At 38.9% G+C, this 20,848-nt stretch overlaps 1 protein-coding gene across 1 annotated transcript in view; it reads left to right on the forward strand.

Moving 5' to 3' along the window:
- Positions 1–20,848, forward strand: part of ZMAT4 (zinc finger matrin-type 4) — a 478,152-nt gene that overhangs the window by 165,654 nt on the left and 291,650 nt on the right. The window contains exon 3 of the mRNA XM_056116778.1: positions 7,730–7,819. Within this exon, the coding sequence (XP_055972753.1) occupies positions 7,730–7,819 (90 nt within the window). The remainder of the gene's footprint in view (positions 1–7,729; positions 7,820–20,848) is intronic.

Raw genomic sequence — 20,848 nt, forward strand, 5'->3', positions numbered from 1 at the left:
TCTGTCTGTCTATCTGTTGTCTCTCTCTTTCTCTCTCATTTTCTCTCTCTGTCTCTCTGTGTATGTGTATGTGTGTGTTTAACATGCAAGAGAAATTTTTTAAATAGCATCCTTAAAATTCTTAGTTGGCAGTTCTTTTTAACTCTGAAAGCAGCGAAAAAACTTAGTTATTGATATTTATTTTTAAAAAGTCATGAGGATTCATCATTGTTGTCTATATTTATTTAGATGAAAAATCTAGTTTTAGCAATGACTTTTCTTCCAGGCTTTCTTTGCAGTTAGCTTCTAAAGACAGCATGTTACTTTATATTTTAAAATTCAAAGTATATGTATGTATTTTAAATTCTTAATTTATTTATTCACTATGATTAATAAAGCTATGATAACAGAGTTTTGGACATTCAGTTTTTCAACTCTAAAACCACCACCAGTTAATGTCCCTCCACCAGTGAGCCCCTCTCCTAAGCCTTGGATTCACTGAGTCATTTCATTACCATATAACTGAAAAAAAATGCATATTTTGAATATAGGTCAGGCATTCAAAAAAGTAGATGGGAATGTGATGAGTCTTATCAGCATATATTAGAACCTCAATAATTTTGACTTTTCATCGTTGTAAGAAAAAAGCATACTTGAGAAGAGTTACAGTAGCATCATTGCTTTGAGATTTATGTTATTTTTATGTCAAAGGACAATTCATTATTAAAAATTTTATTAGCATCTCTTCTTTTAGCTAGAGTGATAACACAGTGGTAGGGCATTTGCCTTGCAAGCCGCCGGCCCAGCCGAGCCGGATTCGATTCCTCTGCCCCTCTCAGAGCCTGGCAAGCCACCGAGAGTATTTCGCCTGCACGGCAAAGCCTGGCAAGCTACCCTTGACAAATTCGATATGCAAAGCACAGTAACAACAAGTCTCACAATGGAGATGTTACTGTGCCCGCTCGAGCAAATCGATGAACAATGGGAGGACAGTGCTACAGTGCTTCTTTTATCTGGTACCCTTCTGGCTTCTTGGATCTGGATGTCCTGCATTCTCCAGCTCTGGAAACTTTTCAACAATGATTTCTTTAACTGTTACTACCTCATTGGGGTTGCCATTCTATTCCTCTGGGATTCCAGTGATTCTTATATTGTTCCTCTTGAATTCAACCTATATGTTTTTTACCTGCCCTTGAGCTATTTTGAGGTCCTTTTTCCATCTTCTGTTCTTGCTTGTATGCTTTCTTCAGTGCATCTTCAAACTCACTGTCTTTGGCTGTTGTCATTCTGCTGTTGAGGGCACCTAATGAATTTTTAATTTCATCTATTGAATTTTTTGTTAGTGACACTTGTGTTTGTAGTTTTTTTATTTCTACCCTCATTTCCTCCTATATTTTATTGATTGTCAATTCCACTGTTTCTTTCACATTCTCCTATATTTCATTGGATGTCAGATACACTGTTTCTTTGAGTCATTAAACACCCGCACTATTTCATCTCTGAATTCTTTATCAGAGAGATTTTATATATATGGGTATTCCTTGTTGAATCTTTAAGCCTTTTTTCTTCATCCACTCCTCTTGGTGGGGATCTACACTTTTTCCTCATGATGCTGTCATAGTCTGGAGGTGTATCCTTCCAGTTCACTATCAGTGTCCTTCCTCTCACTGTCAGTGAGGAATCTGGGTGAGCTTGGTATATATATGGTGGTCTCCTCTTTCCCCTTCAAGGATATTACCTTCCTTTTTGGTGCTCCTTTGTGAGTTGAGTTTGGCCTCTAGCACTGATTCAGGGGATGTATTCTGTTCTTTTAGACTGGGCTTTTACAGATTCTTGTGTTCATCATTATTTTGGTGAGTTTTGGGGAGTATTTTGTTTGGGATAGGCAAGTGGAAGATTGGCTTAATGTCGTTGGGTAGCCAGGTAGTCCTCATAAGAGTTTGGTAGAGGAGGCTGAGTTATGGGTCCAATGAACTATGAAAGAGGGAAATTAACTACTTGAGTGACTGCCGCCCCCCTCCTCCGCCCGCCACCCCCCCCCCCCCACCACCACCAGTGTACCGAGGGTGGAAGGGCCACGCGTTGGCACAGATTCTGGATTACAGTTTGAATCCCAATGTGGGCACACTTTTCTGTTATTAAAAATTTAAAACCATCTTTCTACCCTGATATACCACGTTTCCCAATTTTTCCTTTTCATCTCTTATTGAAACATTAAGTAAGTTTATGTAATTGGAATCACATTATCTAAACTATTTTGTGATTAGTATTTTCATTTAACATTCATTATGTCTAAAGCAAAACTTTAATCTCTACATAAAAATGTGCAACTGGTCTCCTGTTATGCACATAGCTATTACTCAAGGTTATTTTTTCTATTAATATAATATCAAGGTGAAACAGCTGTTAAAATTTAATTTTGAGTTTTTGTGAATTTTTCAATTATGTCTATTTATTTTTTAACAACAATTTAAAAGGAGTGAGAGTCCTTTGACAAATTTCAGCCCCGACTGATAGAATTGAGAGGAGTTTGTTTGAGAAGGACACAGTAGATGACTTAGAATCACCCATCTTGACTAGAGGTGAGTTTGCCAGTAAACCAGGAACTCAGTAGCACAATAATCCCAATACTGATACTGATATATTCCTGCAACTGCATTTCCCCATTGATTGTGGGTTTTTAAAAATTTAGTCACCAGGAAGTTACAGATTTATTCATGATTGAATAAACCCAGTCCCTTCACAGTTTCCACTTCCCTCCTCACCAATACCACCTCCGCCCCCAATCCCATTTGTCTTCCACTTCCAATCTTCCACAAGAGGTTCTTTCTTTAAAATATAAAGTTTTGCATCTTGCTTTATAGTACTGTTGCTAAAAGGATTTCTGTGTTTGAAGTAAATAGTGGGATATAGTAAAAAAAAAGATGGAACAATACATTATGGCTTAACAACTCTGAAACTTCATAGACTCAAAACTATCTTTAGAAGAAGAGCTAAAGGAATACTCAGTATCCTTTAGCTTAATCTCTTGCTATTGGTTCAGCAATACTATTTGAAAGTGACTTTGTACTTAATGGAAAAACTGAGAGGGTGTCTACACTCTTCTGTCTGAAAACTGTATTTTCTTCTGGGTTTTAACTTCAGACCCTATTCACTAACTGGTGGGTACAGAAAGGATTCTCTGTTTAAGAACCTGGAAAAGCAGTAGGACCTTCAAGAGAATATAGGAAGAACTGATATCTCTACAGGACAAAGCTCTGTGGTTTTACCATCAATCACTTCAGAATTAGACAGGTTTTGTTGTGCCTGTACATTTGCTCACTACACAAGAAGAGGCATTATGCCATATTAGTCATTTCTTCTTCTATAAAACCTTGAGGCTGTAGGAGAAGAACCAGTAAATCAGGTCTTGAATGAAAAAAAATGACTAATGAGTTTCGAATCCCAATGAGTCTTAGCACAAATGATTTTATGGCAGAGTCTAACTGTATTTCCCTTTTCTTTCTAGCCAAGGGGTTGTTGCTAGTTTTATCTACAAGAGGTTCTTGTTAGTTCCAAACGTCAGTTAAATAACTTGGAGTACTCTGTCTTCTAAGAAAATTCATTTTAAAAGAAACATATTGTTTTAAGGGGGAAAAACATTAAACAGTCAGTATAATATTATAAGATTTCCAGTTTTCTTTGATTTTGTTCTCTGGGAAGGCTAGGCTTTGAACAGATTGATGATACAAGAACTGTGGTCAGAAGTTTCTCTATGGTAACAAATGAAAAATTGAAAATCCACTACTGATACATTTAAATTCACAATGTTATTACTGTCTTTTCACGAATTACCTCTCTATGCTTTTCTTCAGCCAGGATTTGTGACCACAGTCAATGTTTTACAGGTTTTTAAATGTTCATTTTTATTTTTTTGACTATAGCAACATTCCTACTTCTGTAAGATTTTTTAATTTCTTTAAATATAGACAAAAGCAAAAATTGTTGATACAATTCTAGAGTTGAAACTTATTCAATAACAAAGTTGCAGTATTAAAATCATAAGTACAGATAATCAATTTTTCATGGGAAAATTGTTAACTGACCATCGTGCTGTTAAATTCTTGTCTAAGAATTTATTAAGCTGGTTCTAGTTGAATGGTATGTGTTATTGTTTTTGTTTGTTGAGTTCAGTTGACTCCTATTTTAGTTTCCTATTGAATTTGGTGTGCTCTCACTGAAATTTCAGTGGTGAGGCATCAGGAGGTGCCTGTGACTGTGTACCTGTACCCTGCCCGAGACTTCCGGATCTATGGTCTGAGTCACTAAGTTGACATGGTGGCATATATGGGAGATGAGCATGGCTGCCGGGGCTTCTGGAAGTACAACGTTCCAGAGAATTGGGGAAACTACCCACTCACTCTCAGAATCACCAGAGTTCTCAGTCTGAGAACTGGAGTACCTGAAAATATTTGCATTTTGCCATCTCTGCAGAGAATATTGTTGAAGAGGCATGGCTGTGAGCCCTTGACATGGGTGCTGCAGCCATGGGGTATGGGTGTGTCTGCCAGGGCTTTGGCAGGTAGGTATCTGCCCACCTGTCCGTGCTTCTATGCATTTTAGCTGTTTGACTATTTTGTTGTGAATTCACAGAATGTGTGAGTCAACATGGCAGTATTCCTAACATCTTATAGAAAATTATTATTGGCCATTTCCATGAAAAAAAAAACCTAAAAATATAGATTTTAGTAATCAAAATCTAATATTTAGTTTTTTTCCATGTAAAAGAAACTAAAAATAGAGATTTTGTAATCAAAATTTCCATTAGCCAAACAGAAATGCTCAGCTGCACTACATTAGTCTCAAAAGCATACAGAAACTGAACAACAGTGCTGCAACCACAACATAAATTCCATATAGGTCTCAATTTTTTGTTTTACTAATTTTCTAGCAAATAACACCAGGTAATTCTTGGTTAAAATTTACTAGCATATCAGACATGGCTACAAGTATATTTCAAAATCACAGTTTAACAGTGTTCTACATATATAATATTTTTATATTCTATTGGTATATTTAAGTCCGGGCTGGAGCGATAGCACAGCGGGTAGGACGTTCGCCTTACACGCGGCCAACATGGCTGACTGGAGTTCGATTCCTCCGCCCCTCTCGGAGAGCCCGGCAAGCTACCGAGAGTATTCGATATGCCAGACACAGTAACAACAAAGTCTCCAATGGAGACGTTACTGGGCCTGCTCGAGCAAATCGACGATCAATGGGAGGGCCTTTACCTTTTATATTTAAGTCCATTAAAAGGCTTTAAAATATTCAGAGCCTGTTTAGATCATAGGTTTTTGCTCTAGGCTTTGCAAAGGAACTGAAAAAATACTGAATGTGGAAACCAGACAGCAAGGATTTATAATATTTCTAATAAAAAGATGTAATTTTCTGTGTTCTCTATAAATCACAAGGTAAACCATTGTTCAGGAGAATAGCTAGAATTCAGCTGCTGTAAAGACAAAGATGACCCAAGGTTTAAAAAAGAAATGAAAACCCTAATCTCTGAGGAAGGAAGCGAATGAAATTGAAATGAGATTTCAGTTTATTCAAGGAAATCTCAGTTATGGAGACCACAGTAGAGTCAAGATTAGGGATTGGTGCAGTAGTAGTGAGAAATGTTTGTCACTCTGTAGATTGATGTGCTTCTCATATGCACTATCTTTTTTGATTCTTGTGGAAACTCTAAAATATTATGTCCATTTTATGTAAGGAAAGGCCCTCCCGTTGATCATCGATTTGCTCGAGCGGGCCCAGTAACGTCTCCATTGGAGACTTTGTTATTTCTGTGTTTGGCATATCGAACATGTCACGGGGAGCTTGCCAGGAAAAGCTTGTAAGGAAAAGGTGAGACTCATCTGATGGTAAACAATTTAATATAAAGGACTTTTTAAATATTGCTTGAGTAGAGTGTGATGGAGCCAGAACTTGGGTTCTGAGCTACTTATTGTATATATAGTATTAAAAACTGTGATTTACAAAGTTATTGATAGTTGAGTTTTAGACATATAATATATTAATGCCAATCTCACCACTAGTGTCAACTTCTATCAGCCCGTATTCCCATATTCCCTCCCCACTCCAATCCCCACCCCATCCCCACTGTCAACTTGACAGGCACATTAGAAATTTTTAGTGGTTGCAACTTAGATCTCATATTTTCAATTTTTGAGTATATGTTTTGTATATATGGCTATTGATACACACATACCATATATATGTATATATATGCAAGGAAAGTAAGTTTATTCAAGGCTTAGTAACCTGAAAATTCTCACACTCTTGTCTGTACCCTCCACTAAGAAACAATCTTATTTTCATGGTCAGAAATGGGATTTCACAGAGAAAGAAATCAGGGAAGCAAGTTTTTAGGTAGAATGGTTATAAACTGTTAGGTATTGATATTTTAAATAGTATCTCCACTCTGCCACCCTGTCTCAGCTAGCAACGTGGAAGCTGCAAGTAGTTCTCTTTCAGGGGAGAGGATTTGGGGAAGGCTCACAGTTGAGAAAACAGTAGAGGAAAGAATGAAGTGACAAGTCTTTCCATCCTGAGCACAGAAAAGTGAATGCAGGTCAAAAGTCATGGTCACCATCACGGTCCTCCTGTTGTTCATCGATTTGCTTGAGAGGGCCCAGTAACATTGTGAGACTTGTTACTGTGTTTGGCATATTGAATACCTCTTGGGGAGCTTGCCAGGCTTTGCTGTGTGGGCGAGATACTCTCGGTAGCTTGTCGGGCTCTCCGAGAGGGGTGGAGGAATCGAACTCGGTTCAACCATGTTGGCTGGGTGCAAGGCAAACGCTCTAGCTGTGTTATCGCTCCAGCCCAAAAGTGAAAGCCCTAATTCTAACAGAAATGGCTTTGTTTCATTGTACATGTCTATGTTATAGAGCTTGGATCTGACAAGTTCTCAGGCTTGGGTCATTAACAATACCTTTTGTTTGTTTATAATATATGATTTTGGAAATTCCTTTTTGATAGCTTATTAATACGCAATTAGGGGAACAGTGGAGAAAGGGCTTGGTAGGTTGTTCTGTCTCCCGACTAGACCTTTAATCCTAGCTCCAGTGGGAGGAGCAGCACGAGCAAGCAGGAGTACACACACACACACACACACACACACACACACACACACACACACCACAAACACACAAATAGACAGAGACAAAGACAGAAAGAGAGAGAGAGAGAGAGAGAGAGAGAGAGAGAGAGAGAGAGAGAGAGAGAGAGAGAGAGAGAGAGAAAGACTACCCTGGCAGTGCTGTTGGTTGAAAAATGAGACACTGCTCCTGATAATTCTTACTGACCCAAAGGTGCAGGTGCTGTTTTTTCAGGTCCAAACGGCTGGGGGATCCAAGAGTCTCACTTGATAGTGCCAAGAATGAAATCCATGCCTCATGCATGCCAGCCCTGTTCTCTACCCCCTGAGCTAGTTCTCTAACATGGCTCTCACTTTTAGGCAGTTAAATCTATTATGTAATTCAGGCTAAAAAATGCTTTTATCTTTTTCATTAACTGTGTTTTCTAATCCTGAAATTATGTTGCCTTGAGCAAGTCACTTAACCTATCCAAAATAATCTCTCCTAAACTCCCATGAACATGTCAAAATGTTTCCTAAATAAATTACTTTGTATTTTCTTCCACTAATTATATTTACGAGGATTTAAAATGCTTTCCCTTTCACATGTCTCCTTGTGCTTTTCGTTTCTAGAGCCGGAAACATGCAAGCAAAGTCAGGCTGTATTACATGCTTCACCCGAGGGATGGTGGGTGCCCAGCTAAGAGGCTTCGTTCAGAAAATGTGAGTATCCGGTGCCATGTGATATTTTCAGATGCTCTGTCTGTTAGCTAAGCATTTTGCAGGTCTAGAAATAGTAGTCACGTTCAGTTTAGTCAACAGCAAAAAGTGTATGGAAAAATTCTTATTAAATTTTACTGAGAATATAAAATTTCTGCAAGTCTTCTTCTTGTCAGAATATGCCAGTGGAGCCTTGGAGGACTTTGTGATGTCATTGAGCTCAGCCTGTGCACACGAAACGTGAGGAATGGAGAGTTAGGGAGGCAGCTAGGACTTATCAAAGGCAAAGAGCAAGCAGCAGGACCTAAGGGGAAAATTTATCAGATACTTTGCTTTGAACATATTTTATTTTAACTTTGATATGTGAAGCAGAATAGTGATTGTGTTTATAACTAGAACTGTCTGCATTTTGCAAGCAAAATTACTTGAGATTTCTGATCAGCTCTCTTATCTCTGATGGGGGAGACAAATGATAATTAAAGTTGTTTTGAAGACTTAAAGTCATAGCAAAGGGTTTGCTTCATGTAGACCAAAGCAAAGATTGCCTTTCTTCTCTGCAGGAGTTGCTGTTTCTAATATTCATATTTATCCTTTGCAGAGGTCCTGTGTGATAGACACTGGGTTGAAGGAAATCCTCTGCCCTTTTGAGTTCTGACAATGCTGCAGGCATAGTATTTATACTTCATGATATCACTTATGTTTTGATCTTGTATTCTTTCTTTGTCACAAAATGATGCTTTTCTTTTTGTATTAAAAATTAATATGATTGTTAAAGTAAGTTGACAAAACTCACACGTGTATAGTCTTCGTGGGAGAGTAAAAACAAGAGAACTGTACATAACCAGAGGCAGTCAGCATCAGTACTGGTATTGTAATGAACTCCTAGCGTACATCTTGTCATTCAAAATCAGATCTCATAAACAGGCTCTTCTGGAGCACTGTGATGTTTTCCTTAGTGCCTTAGTGATGAACCACTGGGAGATTATTGGAGGCAAAGAATGTCAGGAAAACTTGCTAAGAAACTAAGAAGTGGGACTGAATCCAACTGTCATTTCTTAGCTTTATGATACTGCACAAGTTAATTATTCTCTTCAACCACACTTTCCTCAGTAAGATTTAATAATTATGTTTTCTTTGCTCAGCTTTCATGAATTTTACAGGAAATAATAGGAAGCAAAGCATGGGTAGGCATGTGCTAAATATCAAAGAAACATAAATAATATCCAACCTAGATTTAAAATTTTCACTGATGTTCCAGAGAGAGAACAGCCAACTAGGGGTCCTTGTCCAGCAATGCAACAAACCAAAGTTTGATTCCCCAGAACCACATGAGTGAATCCTACCAGAAATGATCTCTAAGCACAGAGTCAGGAGCACTTTCAGGTGTGACGTGCCCTTCAAAAAAACAGTAACTGAGGCCTGAGCGATAGCAAAGTACTTACTTTGCACACAGACAACTAGGGTTTGTTCCCCATCATCCCATATGGGTCCCCAAGTACTGCCAGGTAATCCAAGTGCAAATTCAGTAGGAACCACTAAGAATCATTAGATGTGGCCCCCAAATGAAACAAAAACAAGTAAACAAACTTCTTAGTAAATAAGAAGATTGGAATTGTATTAGCTATGTATTAAAACACCTAATATCATGTTTTTGTTCATTAACATTCTGCACAAATCCAATGGGGAGAAAAAGAGAACTGTTATGTCAGGGTGATCTAATCAGGAAGATGTTACCAAAGAACTTGTCTATGGGCTGAGGTTTGGGGATTTGAATGGAGGCAGTATAGCAGTGGTCAGAGAGAGGATGAACAGGCATACTGCTAGGTACAACTTTCATAAGAACTCATTAAACCTTAGGAAGAGTCAACCTGACCCGAATTTATATAATTTCAAAAGTCTGCAAATATAATAGGTCATTCTTTCCATTATGTTTCTGTTAGCATAGAAAACCTTTGTTTTCGTTCATGTGTTTTGTTTTGGGCTTGTCTTTTTCCTTCAAAATCACCCAAGATGGTGCCTGTGTCCTTCACTGACTAGCCATTTAAAGTCTTACTTGAACAGTTAGATATAAGAAAATTCATAGATAGGTGACAATCAGCTCTTTGAACACAGATTATTTAGGATCCACTCACAAATTTACATATACCTGAGCTTTCAGTATTGGTTTAATCAAACAAGGAGAAGGAGGTCCTGGGAGGCGAGCTGCTGCTACAAGAACAGAATCTTTCCCACTGTGATCAGGTCCATGATTCACCCCACCCAGGCTTCACTTCCTCCAGTAACCTGGGGTCTATTTAATGGAAAAAGGATATTTCGATTTAAGAGTAAGAAGCGCTTGTAAAAATTCTTTACCAAAATTTCCTTTGGTAACTTTTTCCTCTGCTGTATGCTAAGCTTTGCAAATCTTTTTTATCAACAAATTATTTATTTAGTAAATGATTTTTATACAGATTATTAATTATAAAATAAATTAATTAGCAATAAGGATAGTCTGATGACTTTTTTGAAAGAAGTGGATCATAATTTTATTAGACTATGCCCCCCACGTCCACCTCTGCTACTGTTTTGGCCAAGATCTAGTGGTGATTACTTTAGACTCTGTGCTAAGACATCACTCTTGGCAACACTAAGGAGACCATATGGGGTCCAGGGGCTTGAACAAAGGTTAGCTGCATGCAAGGAAAATACTCTAACTGCTCTGCGAGCTCTCTGCCCCAGGATCATACATATAATTTCCAGTGGGCATTTCAATATATTAGATTGAGCTTAGAAGCTACCCCCACCTTCTCTCCAGGGCTCTGACAGCTGTAATTATTTGGACTAGCTTAGACCCCTATCTAATGATGGAAGATTGGATACACAAGTAGACCATGGCCAAGTGAATTTATAAAAATAGAACTTTGGTCAGGGAGAGAGCTTAGGCATCAGATTATGTGTCTTGCATGTGAGACCATGAGTCAGAATCTCAGCACTGAGCACCACTGGGTATAGTCCTGGTGTTTTTTGAGCACTTTCTGGCCTAGCAACACAGGCTAGGACTGAGCACTGAGCATTTGGCTAGCACTGCCCCAAGCATTGTTGGGAGAGGCCCTAAGCCCCTGAAATGTTTTCTGGGTTTGGCTCCTATTAAAATAAATGAAAAATGTGGGGAAGAAAGTGAGGAATGAACCTCCTCCCTCCCTCCCTCCCTCCCTCCCTCCCTCCCTCCCTCCCTCCCTCCCTCCCTCCTTCCCTCCCTCCCTTTCTCTCTCCTTCCTTCCTTCCTTCCTTCCTTCCTTCCTTCCTTCCTTCCTTCCTTCCTTCCTTCCTTCCTCCATAGCCTAGAGTAGCTGCAAATAAAACCAGTCCTTAAATGTAAAGCTATCAATAAGCCTAAGATATTTTTTCTCTCTAGTAACTGTTTGGAAATACAAACAGTAGCTTCATTAACAATAGCCAAAAGGGTAGTGATTAATTAATAGCAATTTTTTCTCTCATTTTTGTCCCTACTTCCAACCTTGATTAACCAAGAAAAAACAGATTTGCTTCTCTCACCAATCCCGTAAGATGTTTGCTTTGTAGTTGGTCCATTTAAAAATTCCCTATGGCAACAGACTTCAATCAGGCTATGCTTGAATTTTCTTCTTTTTCACTATAAAGCTTTCTCACACCTCTGCCTGCATTTGAGTCTTTTCCAAATGCAAGTGATGTGGCTGACTCCCTTTTTTATATTAAGCATGGAATAATAATCTTTCTCTGTCTTCACATGGGATAGTCTTCATTTATTTCCACAGGGCTACAAAATGGGCTTAATAATAATGTCTAGTGTACAAATTTAAGATAAAACCTAGCTGAGATAACTCATGGTTTTAGTACTTATTTCCCAAGTGTTTTCTGCATGCATTACTTAAAGAAATCTTTGTACCACCAACACAGTGTTCTTGAAAAGATGCAGCACTTTGTTCTGCTCACCTTCTGTTCTATCCCTCCTTTCTCACCCTGCTTCTAAATGCTGTGACAGGTTTTCATCCCAGTACTACCTGATTGAGACCAGTTTTCTGGTACCCCAAAGACACCAAAATGTGTGACTTCTGAAAACACAAAATCTCTTCCTGGTTTCCAAGCATACCCGCACATTAAGTATGGACCAACATGGATTTTGAAATAATGGGACTGATGAATAATGGCAGCCATTCCCCCGAGTACTAGTTGCTGTGTATTTCTGGCAATACATGGCTATTCTAATTTCTCTTGGAGATAAATAGAAGTGTCTGCTCTCATTTTGAACATTGATTATCATTTCTAATTAAATCATTCTCAATGCTTTTATTGTTTGAAACCTTAAGTTCAGTAATGTCATGACATTTCTGATTTTTAACCATATATATATATTATTAAGACACCACGATTTGCAAAGTTATTCCTCATTGGCTTTTAGGGCTACTGTATTCCAGTACTAGTTGAGTGTCTCAATTTCCCTCTACCAGTGTAGCCACATTTCTTCCCAGCCTTCTCCCACCTCTCTCCCCTCAAACTGCCTCATTTACAACCACAATTTTAACATTTAAAATTTCTCATTTAGTGTGATGGGGGTGTGTTAGGGAGTGGGAGGGCTGCTGGGTTCATTGATAGTAGAGAATGGGCACTGGTGGAGGGATGGGTACTTGATCATTATATAACTGAAACCCAAACACAAAAATATGTAAGTCTACAACTGTATCTCATGGTGTTTCAATAATAAAAAAAAATTCTCCTTTACATGTTTTACTCTTTAAAATCTTTCATTTGGATATTCTAAAATTTTCCTAAAAATTTTAGACCAAGTTAATTTCCCTTTTAGGTTCACAGAGTAAAATGTGAGAAAAATTGTTATAGTTGATTCTCTTTGAGAAATGTTAAATGATTTCCTGAGCATTAGTGTAAGTAAGGATTTTAGAAAGCATTCAGTCCACTGAGCATCTCAGTTATTCTCTAGTGGCACTTTAAAAACTATTTACAATAGTGTCTATCGTCTCTGAGCTGTTGTTTGTCTGTGAAACTGTGTGTTGTTCCTTCCGTTATGAATGAGAGTTTTGCTGGGTAAAGTATTTTTGGTGAGGCATTCATTTCATTGAATTCTTTCACTATATCCCACCACTGTTTTCAGGTCATGAGGGTTTCATTAGACAAATCGGCTGTGAATCTTAAGGATGTTCCTTTATAGGAAATTTCTTTCTTTGATCTTGCTGCTTTCAGAATTTTGTCTCTATCTAGGGTTTTGGTCATTTTGATCAGGATGTGTCTTGGGGTATTTTTATTCGGATTTCTTCTAACTGGTACCCTTTGGGCCTCATGAATGTGGTTGCATGTTTTCTTCAGCTCTGGAAACGTTGTAGCAATGATGTCTTATGGGGAATAATGTCTGCCATGAAGGCAGGGGAAGGGTGGGAAAGGGGGAGTATCCCGGGGATATTGGTGGTGGGGAATGTGCACTGGTGGAGGGATGGGTTTTTGGTCATTGTGTGATTGAAACCCAAATATGAAAGCTTGTAACTATCTCATGGTGATTCAATAATTTTTTAAAAGGTTAAAAAAATAGTTTCTATCGTAGGATTTGATGCAAGTAGCAACCAGGGTGGTCATTTACTGCTACCATGGACCCCCACATCCCCACTGATCCCTTGCTCAGATATATATATATATATATATATATATATATATATATATGTGTGTGTGTGTATGTATGTATATATATATACACACACACAATGGAATACTTGGCTGTATGAAATTAACTAAGGAGTGAAATTTGTACTACATATGTGAAACCTCCCCATACCCACTGAGCCCTTGTCCTCAACTCCCTCCTCCACACTTACACCCCTAAGTCTCTAACCACAGAGACCTCTGTTTTGTAGACCAGTTCTCAGATTCTGTTGCTTTGGTCACCAGTTATTCCCTTTCTATACTTATTTATATCTCAAATATGAGAGAGCATTCTGTGTGTCTCTCTCCTATTGAATACCCTCCATTTTCATCCATGTAGTACAAATTTCACTCTTTAGTTATTTTCTAGTTATTTTCATACAGCGAAGTACTCCATTATATATATTATATATGTGTGTATATATATTTATATATATCACAGTGTCTTTATCCAGTCATCTATTCTTGGAAACTTGGTTTGTTGCCAAAGTTTGACTGCTGTGAAATTTGTCTATAATGAACATAGGCACACTGATGTCTTATCTGAATAGAGATTTTGTGTTTTCAGGATAGATACTGGGATAGAAGTGAGATTTCTGGGTCATCTAGAACCACAATTCTTAGTTTTTTGAGAAGTATACAGATTGTGTGTTGAAAGGGTTGAACCAATATTCCTACCAGCAGTGGATGAGAATTCCTTATTCTTCACATCTATATGAACGTCATTTTAAATTCTTCTTATATTTTGTTTGTTTGTATTTTAGGCCAAATCTAGTCATGTTCAAGGCTTACTCTAACCCCTGCACTCAGGGATTATTCCTGATTAGCTGGACAGTAAAGCGTATGTGGTATTATGGATTGAATCTGGGTTGGTTGTATGCAAAGCAAGCACCCAACCAACTTTATTGTCTCTCTGGCTCTGTTTTTATTCTTTTTGATGTGTACCAGTCTCACTGGTGTAAGGTGGTTTTTCACTGTTGTTTTGACTTCTGTGTCCTTGATGATCAGTGAGCCTAGAAGCAAATTCTCATGTAACCTTTGGCAAATGAGCAAAAGGCATAAAACAGAGGAAGAAAAAAATCTTTAAGAAATGGTGCTGGGACAAACAAATAACCCAGACTCATATCTTATCTCACATTGTGCACTAAAACCAATTCAAATAAGACCTGATTCCATAAACTAAATTGGGGAAACCAAAAGCAGAATTCTCTTTGACATTAAATCTGGATTTATTTTCAATGATTCCATGCCACAGGCTAAACAATTAAAAAAAAGATGAATATACAGGACTACATCAAACTATAAAGCTTCTGTGTGGCAAAAGAAATGATGACCCAAATCAAAAGATCACACAGGGTGCCAGGAGATAGTACAGTGGGTAGGGCACTTCCTTTACACATTGCAGACCTGGGTTTGATCCTTGGAACCCAGCATGGTCTCCAAAGCACTGCTGCCAGGGGTGATAGTTAGGGTCAGGAGTGGCCCAGAAGCCCACCCCCCAAGAAAAAACAGAAAGAAAAAAGTAAAAGAACCCATAGACTAAAAACTACTTTTTTTCCACCACAAAAATATTTTCCCAGTTTGGACCAAGTGTTAGGATCCAGAATATATAAAGTACAAAGAGAAAACAATAATAACAACAACCCCATTCAAAAATGGAGGGGAGGGAAATGAACAGAAGCTTTCTCAAAGAAGATATTCAGAGGTCCTTTGATTGCCTTCTCACACATGAATTACATGCTTTAAGGAAAAAGAGCCTTTTGGGGGCATCTACATTTGTTTGTTCCTTAAGGGGGGCCATATCTGGAAGTGCTAGGGCTTACTCCTAGCTCTGTGCTGAGGAATCTCTCCTAGGGGTCTCCAGAATTTGTGATGCTGGGGATTAAAACAGTGCTGATAGTATGCGAGGCTAACACCTTAAATTCTGTACTATCTCTAGCTCTTTGCTCAAGAGGCACAGAACTTTTAAGTGTGAAGGTGATTTATATTTACTTTTATTCTATTTTGATGCTGTGGAGATAGCTGTCAATTAAAAGAGTCAGTCAGTGTTTAGTAGACAGTATTTTTCCATGAAGTTAATATACTTCCTTCAAATTGGGAAACTTTGCTCATATTTGATTAATGTGATCAGGCTTATCATATGGGCTCCTAAAATATCATGTGGACCTTAGACCTAAAACATTTAGGATAGCTGGAGAACCTCTTCTACAACTTCCACAGAACACGAGAAATCTTGAGTGTCAGGTTTGGAAGACTCAAACTCATGCAAATCCCTCTTCTTACAAAGCTGTAAATAAGACCCAAGGATGTACATTGGCCTGGCCTGAGATTTAGACACTCTAGTTCCCTCTTACTGGGTTTATTCTTCGTGTCTTCAAATTGTATCTTATTTTTAGTCATTGGAGCCAGTACTGGGTCCAGAGCCAGGAGTACTGCTGTTCTGGGGCAAAGTAATAATAGTAGCTGGCACTTATCAGGCAGTCCCACTTAAATTCTAAATGTTTTACATACATTAACACATCTAATCCTACCAGTCCTGTACCAAGTAGAAACTATCATTATCCTCACTTTCCAGAGAAGCAAACTGAAATAGATTAAATTAACTCTGGTCACACAGCTGGTAAATGGCAGAGACTAGGAGAAGGTTATTTTTTTTAAAGAAAAACAGACTTTTTTTTTTCTCCTCTGGCACCACAAACCGTTTTTAATATATTACTTCTGTGGACAGAGAGGTTGTGTCCAGTTAGTTTTGGGGTCACACACACAAAGGCCTAGAACCTTCCTAAACAGAGTTGTTTGTTGTTGTTCTGGTAAGGGGTGGGGTAGCACTTCTTTGGTGTATGAGATGTGCCTGTTACCACATTATGGTAGGTGCTTCTGTACATTTACGTGCAGGGTGCGATCAGCAAACTGGTGGATCCCCATCCTCTACTGGGGCAGGATAAGTTTTCCTGAGAAAGTAACATTGAACTGATTCTTGAAGGGCAAGTGTGGAGGAGTCAAATGAGGATGGTAGAAAGGAATCACCATGTGTAATGCCATTAGAAAACATAATCAACATTATTTCTAGAGCATAAAGTTAAGAATTTATTAAATATCTTCAATGTGAGTCACCTTTAGCATAATTTTTTTTGTGATCTTCATGCTGGAGCAATAGCACAGCAGGTAGGGCGTTTGCCTTGCACGCAGCCAACGTGGCTGACCCAAGTTCAATTCCTCCGCCCCTCTCGGAGAGCCCGGCAAGCTACCAAGAGTATCTCGCCCACACAGCAAAGCCTGGCAAGCTACCCGTGACATATTTGATATGCCAAACACAGTAACAACAAGTCTCACAATTTGTTGCTATATGTTACTGGTGCCTGCTCGATCAAATCGATGAACAATGGGAGGACAGTGCTTCATGCATAGGAATATAAAACACACATACAAATAAAAGATTTATTGATAACAAATCACAAACAGATCGATTTAAATGACCTCCACTTTTAGCTACATAATCTGAAAAATCTGGGATCCTGATCTTCTCACAGCCAAATAATATTCAAATAAGGTCACATGTCTGAGAGGGATGTAAATGCGGAAGGGACAGAGAGTGTAGCCATAGAGACAAAAGTTAATGTTTGAATGGTGGATATGATGGGTACAAACCTGTATTATGTTACACTATTGACAATTGTTTTGTAAGAATGTTGTGCTCTCATGTGCTCTCCTTAGAAAGTAGAATTTCTGGGGAATTCCCAAAGATGGGTGCTCTGTGTGTTTGACTTTCTTATGTGCATTTAGTGGGCATACTGTGCATAAAGGTAAAGGTAAAGGCCCTCCCGTTGATCGTCGATTTGCTCGAGCGATAGCACAGCGGGTAGGGCGTTCGCCTTACAAGCGGCCAGCATGGCCGACCCGAGTTCGATTCCTCCGCCCCTCTCAGAGAGCCCGGCAAGCTACCGAGAGTATTCGATATACCAGACACAGTAACAACAAAGTCTCCAATGGAGACGTTACTGGGCCCGCTCGAGCAAATCGACGATCAACGGGAGGGCCTTTACCTTTACCTTTACCTTACCTTTACTGTGCATAATCCATGTTTCTACTACATATTTTTATTTTTGTTTTGAGCTTTTAAACTCTTTACTGCCATTGTTTTAAATAGGCTCTATAATCATTTCCCTATGTTACCCTGCAAGTTATTAAGGGGTTAAATGAAAACTTAATTTGGAAGCTAGCATACTGATCTATAAAGCATATATGAAATGTTTTTTCTTGGAATATTTGTTTATTTATTTTTGTATTTAATTTGTTTGCCTTGCACGCAGCCAACATGGCTGGCCCGAGTTCGATTCCTCCACCCCTCTCAGAGAGCCTGGCAAGCTACCGATAGTATCGAGCCCGCACGGCAGAGCCTGTCAAGCTCCCCGTGACGTATTCGATATGCCAGACACAGTAACAACAAAGTCTCCAATGGAGATGTTACTGGGCCCGCTCGAGCAAATCAATGAACAACGGGAGGGCCTTTACCTTACCTTTACTTAATTTGTGGTTTTGGCTGTGCTCAGAGTTTACTCTTGACTCCACACTCAGGAGTCACTCCTAGTGGGCTCAGGGGACCATACAGGGTGCAGGTGATCAAACCCAGATCAGCTGAATGCAACTCGAGTTCCTTACCTACTGTGTTCTCTCTTCAGTCCTGGAAGTTTTTATTCTTCAAATCTTATTCCATTCTTTGTTCTCTGTAGTACAATATATTTCTATAGTTCACAATTCTTCTCATATCTCTACAGTGAAGAGTACTTCTAACTTTGAGGCCAACCTGGAGTTCTCATTTGGAAGACCTGAAAAGCAGTCAGGAAATCACCTGGGATGAACTGGCATTTATTTATGTGTCTAAGTCAGGAGACACAATATATCGGTCAGGTGTTGCCAGTGTCATATCTTGTGAGATCTACAGTCTAATAATGGTCCATACAATTTTAATTGCTCTTAAAAAGGACAAAAGAATACTATACCATGACATAAAAATTATTTAAAATCTGTAGTCTTTTTAAAAAAGTGTCTTTTTAATTCAATCACCATGTGATATAGAGTTACAAAGATATTTATGATTGATTTTCCCACAATGTTCCAACAGTAAGCCTTTCACCACTGTATATTTCCTATCACCAATTCCTCAGTTTCCCTCTCACACTCCCACCCCAGTCTGTGGCAGCTGATTTGCAAAATAACTTTCTCTCTCTATTCTCTCTCTCTCTCTCTCTCTCTCTCTCTCTCTCTCTCTCTCGCTCATTCACTCACTCTTTCCTTTTGGGATTTATAGCTTGCAATACAGATACTGAAAGGTTATCATGCCTACTTTTAACACTCAATTTTTGTCCAGAGTGATCATTTCCAACTGTCATTATCATAGATGTCCCTCTTCTATCCTAACTGCCCTCTGTCTCTCATACACTTGTGGCAAGTTTCCAACCATGGAGCAGTCCTTATGACCCCTGTTTTCCCTGGCCTCCTACCATGTTTTTTTATGCTCCCCAAATGACTGCAATCATTCTCTCTGTCCCTCTCCTTCTGACCCATTTCATTCAGCATAATACGCTCCCCGTCCATCCATGTATAAGTAAATTTCCTGACTTCATTTTTCCTTGTGGCTGCATAGTATTCTATTGTGTAGATATACCATGGTTTCTTTAACCAGTCTTCTGTTCTCTGATGCTCAGATTGTTTTCAGACTCTGGCTATTGTGATAGTGCTGCAACATAGAAGTGCAGATATGCATGTGATTTGGGGCCTCCAGTGTATATTTTGCAATGTGATTTTGACCCCCAGGGTATATTCCAAGAAGTGGTGTTGCTGAGTCAAATTGGAGCTCAATTTCTAGTTTTTCTGAGGTATGTCTACATTGTTTTCCGAAAAGACTGGAGTGGGTGGCATTTCCACCAACAATGAATGAGAATCCCTTTCTCCCTGCATCCATGCCAGCACTGCTTGTTCTTGTGTTTGATGTGTGCCAGTCTCTGTGGTGTAAGATGATATCTCATTATTGTTTTTATTTGTATCTCCCTGATGTTTAGTGATGTAGAGCAGTATTTCATGTATCTTTTGGCTACATAAATAAAGTCTTGTAAAAACATAGAAATATTCAATCTTTTACACATTGTCTATGTATAAGAGCACACAACCTCCTATGTAAAAAGGTAGAGTTTATAGTTGCAGTAGATCCTCTGTGCCCCATAGAGCCTAGAATATTTATTGTCTGCCCCAGTCTAGACTCCGTCTGCCAGTCCCTTAAGTACTAGACAGTTTGGGTGAAGGAAAAGGAGACATCTCTCTACCTACTTGTAATAATAATTCCTTAAGCCCTTTAAACTCTGAAGCTGTTTTGTTAGCAGTTCATGTCTACTTTTTTCTTTAAGTGCTGGAACTCATAGCCAGGTGTCACATATGCCAGTCAAGAACTGTACCGCTGACCCTCATCCCATCCTGTTCTTTTGTTAGTGACCAGTGAAACGAAGCTCATTGATTGTTTTCTTGGGGCTCAGAGATTTTTCAGTTAACAGGGCTGGTAGTTCAATGCAAGGGCCTAAGGATATGCTCTGATTGGGCCCTGTGGTGCCATGGGTTTCCCCAGCGACTGTGGTGGTGGCTTGGGAACTTCCAGGGCCACCCAGGTGGTGCTTGTTGCACCCAGGCAGCGCTCAGTGACTGTGTCAGCTAGGAGTGAACCAGGGTTGGCTACATGCGAGGAATGCATGTTGAACTCTACAGCTCTGCACTGCACCTGCTCTCTGGCCCCCGGGCCAAAGTTTGTGCCTTAAGTGAAGGATCATTCCAAACCTCTGAGATGGAGTTGGCATTGTTACTATTGTGCTTTGTTTCTTTCAATATAACTAAATTGAAATTTATGAGCAAGTATATCACAAGCATTCGTTGAAACCTGCAATACTCTGGAAACTGTAGATTAGTTTCTTATGCCACCTGACACCCAAAAGTAATGATAACTAGCACTACCAAACTCCAGAATATTCCAGGACAGTCTTGATTTAGAGCATACTTTCTTGAATGGTCCTAAAAGTCCAATATTTTCTCTCTGCATTGTACCCAAAAGTGAAATAAAAGCTATTGTAGCACAGATGTACAAATAATAATTTAAATTAAAAGGCAAGCAAACGCCTAGAAAGTATCAGTGTGGCACTTTGCCTACACAGGGATTTCTGGGCCTGAAAATATGTCTCTAGCTTGGAACTATGATTCTGAAGCTGATTTGGAGTGAAAACAAATTGTATTCAATGTTTTCTATAGAATTTGACCCAGAGGAGAAGAAATAATTTTGTAGAGAGACAGCTAGCTATGAACATAAATTTGTTTTATTAGTGGAGATAG

This window comes from Sorex fumeus, unplaced genomic scaffold (genome assembly GCF_029834395.1).
Source record: "Sorex fumeus unplaced genomic scaffold, SorFum_2.1 ptg000033l, whole genome shotgun sequence".
In the NCBI taxonomy this organism is placed as follows: Eukaryota; Metazoa; Chordata; class Mammalia; order Eulipotyphla; family Soricidae; genus Sorex; species Sorex fumeus.